Source organism: Kogia breviceps, chromosome 14, assembly GCF_026419965.1.
Source record: "Kogia breviceps isolate mKogBre1 chromosome 14, mKogBre1 haplotype 1, whole genome shotgun sequence".
In the NCBI taxonomy this organism is placed as follows: domain Eukaryota; kingdom Metazoa; phylum Chordata; class Mammalia; order Artiodactyla; family Physeteridae; genus Kogia; species Kogia breviceps.
In genome coordinates this window covers 4,057,033-4,068,169 of record NC_081323.1, presented here as the reverse complement: position 1 = coordinate 4,068,169, position 11,137 = coordinate 4,057,033, and the positions used below count along the sequence as shown (strand labels likewise).

Genomic DNA, 11,137 nt, shown 5'->3' with positions numbered 1-11,137 from the left:
TCTCGTAGCAGAATCCCCCGGGCGCCGCGAGCCAATGGGGGCGCGCGGCACGGGCCTCAGGTGCCAATCCCCGGGCGGGCCGGCCGGCCGCGCGTTCCTATTGGCTCCGCGGGCTTCCGTAGTGGCCGCGGCTACGGCGGGGCGGCGGGGCCAAGAGGGGAGCTGGAGGGAGCGCGCGACTCGGGGCCGCGTCGAGGTCGGTGTCAGGGCGCAGCTCCCCGACCCCGGACCCGACGGCCGCGTCCCGACCTTGATGTTGACAACACTCAAGCATGTCCGCCCCGAATTAACAGTTAAAACGAACCGCCCCCCTACAATTCCTAGGGTTTTAGGCCGTCCCGGGGCACCAGAACCTGGCCGGGAAGAATGGAGTGGACCTCGGAGGGAGGAGGGGAGGAGGAGCAGCGCGTCCAACTTAGAGACTCAACCTCGCGGCGCGGAGCCGGCTCGAGTGCGCGGCAATTAGGTGAATTCTTACAAGGAAAAACATTTATTTTGCTCCTTAGTTATTAAAAATAAATTATAATCAAGAAAAACATAGTTAAAAGGAAGTTTTTATTAACAGGAAGGTTTTTCTTAATTCATATAAGATCCATCTTTAACATTAAACAGGATAATATGCTCCATAGTCCGAGAGTCTAATTCTAACCCATGAACACTTTACCCCAGTTTAGTCCACTCGAATGCCTGCTATGTTATTTATATTTTAACAGGTAAAAGCCATTACCTTCGAGCTACTTAATGAAAAGTAACTACACTGGAAGATGGAAATCTATAGAATTTTGTCATTAGATCAGAGTAAAGAAAATCAAACAAGATAAAATTTTGTTTAGAAATCTTTTTATCATTAGAGTATTCTTATACTTTTCAGAACAAGTATAATTTTCAGAAATTATACAAGACAACTTATTATTAAATATTATTTAGCAATGGTTTGTTTAGTTGAAATGTTATTTTAATTGTAAAAACCATCTCCGGTTACAAAAAATAATCAAAAACTTTATTGGCTTTAACTTGCTTTTACAAATGTCCTAAGAAGTCGCAAGCTAAACAATATTTTAAGTAGAAAAACAATTTTCAAATAGTTTGGTATACTATTTTTGTGGTTTAGATACATATATTAATTGGTTTCTTTTATAGGAAACCTGACTAGAAGTTTATCACTTTAAGTACTGTGAAATAAAGGCAAGAGCTCATCACCTTTTAACAAAAATATTCTGTATGCAACAATTCCCAGTATCAAAGATTTTCTTATTTAGTGGTTGATAATTAATTGCCTGCTACAAAATACAAAACAAAACAACATTTACTGGATTGTTTTTCAGATTGCAGCTGCCCACTGGCATCCAAAGCAAGGATTTCCCATAAATAAAAGCTGCAAAGCAATTCACATATTGGTTAGTTTAGGTCAATGCTTTTTTTTCACCCTATTACTCTTTTTTCTTCTCCACCGCCCCCATCCCCGGCAGTGACATGGTATTATTAAAAACATTAAGTCCCTGGGATTTATGCTTCAGACCAAGACATCATTCGAGTAAACTGCAAATGATGTACAGCTCTTCACGTAAAAAAGATGTTTTGTGGTCACAATTACTTCAAAAAGTAATTATATTCAAATAACCTGACATATCATGCTTTAGCAATTACAGAACCACGATTTTGACACATGGCAATTTATAAGTTAGGCAAATGTGAAACGCTAAAAGATGTGAACAGCTGTTCTTCCGTTTAAGTTTAGAGTGCTGCAAAATTCTAATGACTTTATTTTTTCAGTTAACGTAACCAGCCCACGACACAGCATACTAAGTCATAAAGTACAGATCCAAGGAAGGTAACACCTTTACTAAGTTACAAAACTTTGGCAAATCAATACAGTACTCTTTAACACAATAAAATACATTTTTTGTTGGAGTCATTTATTACTTTCATGATAATTTTTACTCCAAAAATGTTGAGTACCAAATTAAAAAATTGTGATTTTTAATGGTGGTTTATAGCAGAGCAAATTATTTTATACAATTAATGTCTTTTTAAAACTATAGTTTCTCCTTTAAAAGTGAGTTCCCTCGTGCAAGTTCTCCAAGTTTATTGCAGGGCAGTGGTGGGTATGTAAGAGGTGGCTCTGCTTGGTTCTGGGGTTGGTCCAAAGACAGGTAGAGTTCCAATGCGTGAAAAGCTTTAAAATTCTACCTTAGGGAGGTTTAATCAGCCAATACCAATTTTCAAGTACTTTTCAAAAATTGTTAAATTTTTACATAAATACTGGAATGCTCAAAATCAGACAGTCATTTCAGACAACACTAATTTCAGCCAATCCCTTTTATTTAGAAACCCTGCACCTCTTTGTTTAGATCAAGTCACACAGTCCTTCTTCAGCTTATTAAAAAAACAATTCTACTGAAAATATAGTTGTATTTTTTAAATAACAAATAAATATACTGCCAGCTTGTAGAGACCTGGGGAACTGGGTGTTATCAACTTTCATTATCATTTCTCCACAAATGCTGCTGCTGCCATTGGTGTCCTTATGCTCCCTCTTGCCGAAGCCGTCAATTCCTCAATTTCAGCATTTAATTTATGTATTACCCATTCCATTGCTTCTCGGCCCTTAAAAAAAAATCCAACATGTTTATTCTTACCAAGTGAGAGCAAAGGCACCTGTCAAATAAACGGCACATCAGGAAGTAACAAGAAGCGGTACAAGCATAACTAAACCTCACCAGGACAGGTTGTTTTTACCTTTGCTTTTTTCCCTCTAATGTTATTTACCAAATATCAAATGCCTTGAGAAACTGGCTTGATCTATATATACTGATTTTAATTTTTATTTTTGCAAAAGATGTTCTCAAAAGAATCTACAATTAAATGACAGTGATGTTTTACTTATTTATGATTAGAATGGTTCCCCTTTTGGGGTGAGGTCAAACTCCTTTTTTATCTTTTTATGTCCATATTTTAAACCAAAATCCTGTACGAGGCTCTGAAGACTCTGGTCCCTGACTTCCACTTCAACTACTCTCCTGGACCCTATGCAGTTCCTTGAGGGACAGAACAGGACCATTTCCTGCTTCCGGTCTCAGGGCCTTTGCACACACAGCTCCTTTGCCTGGAATGCTTCCTAGCAGGGCCCTCACAGCCTACCCACCCCTCATTCAGAACTCAGCAGAGGGCTTCCCTGGTGGCACAGTGGTTGAGAGTCCACCTGCTGATGCAGGGGACACGGGTTCGTGCCCCGGTCCGGGAAGATCCCACGTGCCGTGGAGCGGCTGGGCCCGTGAGCCATGGCCACTGAGCCTGTGCCGCAACGGGAGAGGCCACAACAGTGAGAGGCCCGCATAACGCGCAAAAAAAAAAAAAAAAAAAAAAAGAACTCAGCAGAAACATCACTTACTGAATACTCATTAAACACTGTCATACCTTTCTGTACTTTTCCTTTCCTAATGACGTTTTGTATGATTAATGTCGCCTTCCTCTTAGTTCCACGAGGGCAGGGACCACGTTTGTTTTGCTCCCCGCTGTATGCCCCGTCTAGCCTAGCACTCTGCCTGACACAGAGAAGGCATCTATGAATATCTTTTGACTGCAGAATGATTATATTAAACATGTATTATAAAACAGTACATTAGGCATCTCTTTCTCTGAACTTACTTTATTTTAAATCATTCATTCTCAGTCAGGCAAAAATTAGTTGGGGGGCAGTGGAGAAAAATCTCACTTTTTTCATGTATAAAACAGACATATATCCATTTATCTATATCTATAATCTGTAGTGGTAAACAATTTCATGGGGTGGGGGTAATTAGGGGAAAAATATCTACAGTGGACCTGGGCGTGAAGGGAGATGATAATGAAAAAAAGGCTGGGAATCTATGCTTTCAACAGTGATGAACTGCTACACGGCTCTCCCCACTCCCTCCCCCATGCTGGGCCCAGGGCTACAGGCTTCCCATAATATCTCATTCACTCTTGGAGCCCAACCCTGTAAGGTGGGTGCAGACAGGAAACTGAAGCAGAGAGAGGTTCACTTAATTAATTGCCCAAGGTAAAAGGCTGGTCAGAGTTACAGCTGGGACGTGAACGCAGGTGGGCTGGACCCCAGGGCCTGTGCCAGCAACGGCCCACATGGCCTCGCACCGCAGTGGCTCAGAGTCAGCTCACAAGGACAGTGCTTCCAAGAAATAAGACCCAGGAATCAGAGCAAGCAGGGAGGGACTTCCCCGGTGGTCCAGTGGTTAAGACTCCACGCTTCCACCACAGGGGGCGTGGGGAACTAAGATCCTGCAGGCCTGCGCTGCACCCCCCCCAAAGAAAACAAAACAGAGCAAGCGGGGAGCAGCCTTACTTACTTTATTGGCATTTGACGATATCGTGCTTGCCATCAGTCCTTCGAGGTAACTCCCGAGACTGACCCCTTTCACGGTAATTATGGCTTCTTGAGTCAAAACAGTTCTGGAACAAAACACATTTACACAGCTTCAGGATGACCTAATTTTCATTTTCCAAAGAAATATTTGATTAAAAAAATTAAAACACACCGTAAAATAGGTTTGTTAAAATATTTTTCACTTACTTTTCTGGGTCTTGAGGATGTGGTTTGTATATAAGTCTCTCATCTACTGAAACCATATTTGTAAATGAAATCTATAGAATTAAAAAAAAACCTCAAATCATTTTGGAAACCAAGATTAAAAATATTTCCAAACTTAATTCACAAACCAAAACCTTGCTAGCTAAATGTACAAAACAGCAGCAAATAAACCACTTTGATATTACTGTGTAAATAGAAGTTTTCATTATTCATTGCTTCCTTTTTATTAAAAAAAAATAAATTTGACAAAAGCATCATAATAGTAATAACATGCACATGATGCCAAATTCACTTTATTGAGTGCTGTCTCCTAGAAATAACGGGCAGGCTAATTAGAGCGCTGAGGCTAAGCTGCAAACAGGCAGAGACAATGCAGCATCTCAGTACTGATTTCCTAAACCAGGCTGAAGAGCATACATTCATTTGTGTACCAACTACAAAAGAGAGAAAAAAACTAAGCCAAACAGTTTAAAATGAAAACAAAAGGGAGTCCAGACTTACATTGGTAGATTTAAGTTCCATTGTTTTCTCTACGGGATCCACTACAGAATGTTCTTGCACATATGTTTTGGTTCTTGCTGCACCAATAAGCTAAGTAAAACATTCAGAATTAGCAATCAGAGGAGGAAGGATTTCTTAACAAGTGTTATCAATATTTTATTTGAAGGTAAAAATGTGTTAATATTTTGAACCAAAAATCTGTTTTCATAAAAAACAAGAAAGTGACAAAGGTCAGAAAGGAGGCCCGTTTAAGGGTAAAAGGACTTCATACACCACGAAGGATATGAGACGCCCAAGACACAAGCAGAGGGGATTAGCAACCAGCCCGCTGAGAGCGTACGGAGTACAAGGCAGGACTCGGAAACTGCCAAGGTTGAGGGCGGAGCAGCGAGCCTGAATATTCGGGAAACAGGGCATCTGGAGAAAGGAGAGGTTTGGAGTGTCTGTCAGTGTTTTCCTGGCGCAGCCCAAGGGAGAGGACGCAGTGGCTCTGGTCTCCAGACAGAAAACCAACCACCTCATGACGAAGATAACACAGCACATCCAGGGTCACTCCCTATGCTCTGACCCCAAGCCAGTGCCAGCCCTGCCAGTGCCAGCCCTGCTCATTTCTGCGTCTGCACCATCCAGTGCAGTGCTGTGTGCAACGGAAGCAAATTGTTGGAAAATGTGTACTTTACTTTTCTGAGGGGGCCCACTTTCTAGAAAAAGAATCTCTACAGACAACTGGGTCCACTTATACCAGGGTTCTCTCCCATCACGATAAACTGGCATCCCACTTTCTTGCTGGTTAAACTGGCTCACTGAAGCCTGCTCCCTTGAAAGCGCACAGAATTGCTTTTAAATGTACAGGCAGAAGCACCAGATCTTGGAACAAACACGACAGCAACCAAGTGAGCCCACGCTCCTCACTTCACAGGCGCAGCCGCCACTGACCACAGCAACTGTCAGCTAACAACCAGCACCAGACCACTGCTTCCACATCTTAAGTTGCTGGCAAAGTAGGGAAAGAAGAATAAAACTTTTAGATTACAGAGCATTAGCTGGCTTCCTTCAGGAGGTTTTACCGGGTGCCTTCATGAAGACTGTAATAATATTTCCAATTCATTATACACTCATAACTCAAGTTTATTATAATACAATTTGAACTGATGCAAAAATGACATTCAGAATCGGCTCCCACAACCTATTTGAAATTATAATGTGGTTTAGAAAACTTCTCTACAGCAGTCACATTGCTTCAGGAATAAAGACACACTTACAGATTTCACAATGGAAGGCAGTCCCCACTCCGTGCTGAGAAGTCTATGGCTGTGCAACTTTCCAGAGAGATCTACGTGTCTGTCCAATACATCAACTCCAACCACACTTGGGTTCATAGGGTTTGGGTATTTCTGCATTGCAGCTGTTGTAACAGTTTCCCATGGGTGGCTGCCGACAGGAATAAAAAAATCAAACATTAAAAAATACGCATATAAATTAAACCATTTTTATAACCCATCAAATTAGTCTTTACAATTAAACTTTATTTAATTTACCTAGGGAAGACTATTTTCTGAAACGTTGACTGAAAGATGCTTTTGGAAGGCTCAATCTACATTTTGAACATGTGCAGATTTCAGTATTTCTTCAGCACACAGGTTATGTGGCATAGCTGATGGCTAAAAGGTTAAAATAACCTATAGAGCACTAACTACAGTACCGTTTCTTGAGTCATCTTTTCTACTTAGCAGTGTCCACTCTCACATGTAAATTTTGTTTCTAAGAATTACTGATTCATAAAAATGTGTCTTACAATTACGTTCTACAGAAACAAACAGAAAAAATTATTATTTCGTCTGACCCCACTTCTGGGAAGCCATAAAGAAGTAACAAGAGCAAAAGAACTTATAGGCACTACAAATTCTCATAGGGATTACAAAAAGATCCAAAGCATTACTGATTTAAATATCATAATATTAAACATGTATTTTTCTCTAATAAGGTAATAAATAATAGTGGCCCCTCCAGTCAATTTTTATCCATTACTTTCCTCAAGAGTGATTCTGATTTGTTTTGAAAAGGTCACTCAATACAATAAAATTTTTTTTTAAGGTGCTCCTAATGTGCCACTTTCTAATATTCTCTCTTAATAAGTATTTGCTTGTCATCTAGGATCGAGATGGTAATACTATCATGGAACTTGCAGCATCTTTATATTCTTCAAAAAGCACATGTACTTGGGTGATTCAAAATGTGATGTACATTTGTTCTCTTCACAACTTATCTGAACAACATGCTTGTACCAAAGATACCCATTTCAAACGAGCTTCTTATTAACTACAATGAGCCTTAAAAGTGACTGATTTTACACATCTTCACTGAAAGGAAAGACAAGATCTGGAGACAGTGTTTCAAACTACACTTACCGAAAACCACACACCATGACTTTTTATTTTTCGAAAAGTAAAACACCACCATTGTAAAGCAATTATACTCCAATAAAAATGTTTAAAAAAATTAAAAAAAAATAAAAGCAAAACAAGTAGGCAGTAATCTATTTCAACTTTTCAGAGAACTAAGCCTGACAACTTTTTGTGGACAGAAGGAAAATCTCAGCCTCACTCATTCTGCAAAACCTTGGACAACCAGTAACTTTACTCTTAATGCCTTCACTTTTGCTCTAATATTATACAGAAACGAACCCCATTCTGTTTTTTATCTCAAGTTTTAGTCAGTAAACAGTGCAGGTATATATGTGGAGCTACTTCATAAAGCTAAACAGTCCCCACAAATAGAAATGATAGAGGCCAAGCACTCTGATTGTTACCAAGGAAACTATCTAAAATGAGAATCGGATGAACCCTTCCCTGTCTCCATCCAGTCATACACCATGGGGAAGGTGGCTGCCATGCACTTATCTCTTCCCTCAACCTCCTTGAAAAAATTAATAATCGCAAGGCTTCAGGGTGGTTATGCATTATTTGTAAGTCAGTCCTTCTCTCCTCTCTGAGCCAACTTGAAAACACTGACGTTGACTTAGCTTGGACAAAGCCTGTTTATAAAACACGACTAGCTCAAAAATCACAAAGGATGCATATTACAATTAACAATCTTCCAGTAATTCACTTTAACTGAATTAATGAAATCATGTGAAGAGACTTCAGATTGCAAGACATTCAAAGATGGCCCCAAAGGACAGTCAGTCAGTAGAACCTGGTTGTGCTTGGTGAGCTGTCCAATTTTTTCACCTATAAAACTAGGTGGGGAACACTGTTAACTCCACCAAGGTAGCAACAGTGTCTTGATTTATTTACAAAAGTGGAACCAATCCAAAGAACAGTGCCTGGCACTTAGTGGGCCTTCATATTTGTTGAAGGAATCAGTGAATGACTTCAACTGATGCCAACTACATGCTAGGGCTCAGAAGGAAGCACTGGAAAAGCATAGACGGGAAAGACTCAGAGTGATGACTTAGATGTTGTTAGTAACATCCTTAAGATGGAAAACACAGGGAAAGCATAACATGTGAGAGGGGAGATAAATGACTTCATTTTCAGGGATGCTGAGTCTGAAGAACCTGTAGGACACGTTGAGTAGAGATACCCTGCTAAGACCTGAAAATAAGGATTTTAAGTTCAAGAAAGACTGGAGCCCAAGGTACAGATTTGGGTGCCAGAAATGTGTGTATCAGCTGGGACCTTGATCAAAAAGTCCACATTATCTGGGGAGAATCAGGATCAGGGCTTCTTCTCCCAGGACACGCAGAGCACTTATGTGAATATGTCTATTTTCTGCGAGGAGAGTCCCAGAGTTTTCATCAAATTTCAGAGAAACGTGCAACAAAAAGAGAAAGACTAAATAGTCCCTGATGAAATGCAAGACGGCCAACAACAGAATTTCACTGAACATTTACACTGAAGGGTAAGAAGAGAGGAAAAGATTAAAGAAAAGGGCCAAATGAGTGGGGAGGAGGGGTAGGAAACAAGCTAGGGAAAAGAGTGTTAAGGAAGAAAATTCTAAGAAGACACAGTGCCAAGAACTTCTTAAGCATTTAAACCCAGAAAAGAACTGCAAAGAAGAAATCATCCATGATCCCAACGGCTGAAACAGAGTAGTGAAGAATGTGACCTGGTTAAAGAACACTGGAAAGACTACAAACTTAGGCTCTTTCCCCCAGAAAGATTGTAAACACTAGGGAGAAAAGAAATCTGCCCCCTGATTCTAACATTCTCTACCTTCCAGGATCCAGTGGACTCCTGCATGTGCCTGATTCACTGAGCGTGTGAAAAGTCTACAACTTGTTTTAAACATTGCCCTGGAAATAAACGAAAACATACTGCCAAGCTAAAGAAATTAAAACAGTGTGGCAACAACAGCCAGACCACTGGGATAGAACAGATGGCTCAGAAATGGATTAAAATATAAATCACAAGTGTCTTAGGAGAAAGGTGGCATTTCAAATGGGTGAGAGGAAAAAAGATTAGTCAATAAAGAGTGATGAGACAAACGATCAACAATTTGTTCAGGCAAAAACGATACAGGCGAATAAATGCATGGTTCTTTTCTACAATGAATCATGGAACCAGAAGGGAATTTAATTCCCAACATCCAACTGGTGTTAAGGCCTATTTTCTTTACCAAACATTTCTCCCTAACCAACAGATGTTAATGAACGCGGCCTCAAAGACATCTCAGCGCTGTCAGGCCCTGCTGACACCATCAGCGCTGTCAGGCCCTGATGACACCATCCGTCGTCTTCCATGTCTCAGGCGAAAATGCGTAACCCCAAGGTCACACAGCTTGTTGGAACCAGAGCTGGACCTTGGACTCCAATTTCAAGGCCGTAAATTCTAACTCCTCAGGTCAACGGGCTGCCGGAAAAGGTCCGCTGCGTGGTCGCCTGAGCTCGCCCTAAGTCTACATTCTGAATGAAGCAAGGAACTCCACCCGAAGATATTGGAGCGACGAGCCTCTCGACAGCCCACGATCCTCGGAGCCACGACCCACAGGGATCTGCAAGGCCCCATGTGGCAACGAGGCAACTCTCCCACCCCCAGTGCCCTCAGAGACCTCGTGCTCGGCGACGCCCCCGCTCCCCCAGGGGCCGTCCCCGGGAGGCAGGCCGCCAGGGCCCCTTCCCCAGCCCCCTCCCGGACGGGTCGTCTCCCCTGGGAACCCATTCCTGGGGCGTCCCCGGGGTCGTGACCTTGGTCCCCGACCCCAGGGCTCCGAGGCGCTCGGGCCCAGCTCCCCCGACCAGGCCCGACGCCTGGAAGCTTCCTGAGGGCCGCCCCGGCCTCGCTGCGACTCCGGGCCCGGCCTGCCCTCCCACCCCGCAGTTACGCCATGCCCCCCGCCGACCTGCCCCCGCCCCAAACGTACTCAAAGACGTGCTCCGAAGTCCAGATCTTCATGGTGCCGGCGGCCCGCGCGGCGTCCGGGCGGCGCTAGGGCACAGCGAGGCAAAGAAGCCACTCTTGCCCCCGCCCCGCCCCTCAGCCTCCCCGGCGGCCGCCCACTGCGCACGCGCCATCAGGCTCGACGCGAGGGACATCCCGACGCGCTGCCCCACGCCCTATCCCGGCCTCGGTTTTGCCCCAGCCTTGAGCGCGGCGCAACGGAGCCCCGCCCCTTAGCGCCAGGTGCACCGCGCCGGCGCAGTTCCGAGGGCGGTGCTCGAGGCCGCCGGCGCGGGCGCTGTGCTGCGCAGGCGCGGCACGCGACCTGCGGTCCGCCCCCTCGCGGGCGTCGGTGGGAACGCCGACCTCTGGGCAGAGTTGGGCCGGGCCCAGCTGGTTCCTGGGCGCGCCGTTCGCTCGCCTCGCCTCCTCGCTTCCTCGCTCCCGCCGGGCCCGAGCTCGCTTGGCGTTACCCAGTCGACATCTCCTGTGTGTTCGAGGTTCCCTTGAGCAAATGTTCATGGTGCCCCATTAGAAACTTCCTCCTACCTGCTGTCTCAACCCAGGCTGTGGAGGGACCATAGTCAACCAGCTAAGCGATCAACCAAGCAAGCAACCAGCCAAGCAGGCAGTCAGCCCTGTGCTCGTGCCGCCTGCCCTCCCAGAG

At 43.7% G+C, this 11,137-nt stretch overlaps 1 protein-coding gene across 1 annotated transcript; it reads right to left on the bottom strand.

Moving 5' to 3' along the window:
• Window positions 1-536: 536 nt before the first annotated feature.
• PRELID3B (PRELI domain containing 3B) lies at window positions 537-10,583 on the bottom strand. The gene is made up of 6 exons (XM_059036126.2): window positions 10,454-10,583; window positions 6,352-6,520; window positions 5,090-5,179; window positions 4,571-4,641; window positions 4,347-4,449; window positions 537-2,607 (listed from the first exon to the last, which is right to left on the bottom strand). The coding sequence occupies exons 1-6, from the start codon at window positions 10,483-10,485 to the stop codon at window positions 2,488-2,490; spliced, it is 585 nt and encodes a 194-aa protein (XP_058892109.1). The 5' UTR covers window positions 10,486-10,583; the 3' UTR covers window positions 537-2,487.
• Window positions 10,584-11,137: the final 554 nt, after the last annotated feature.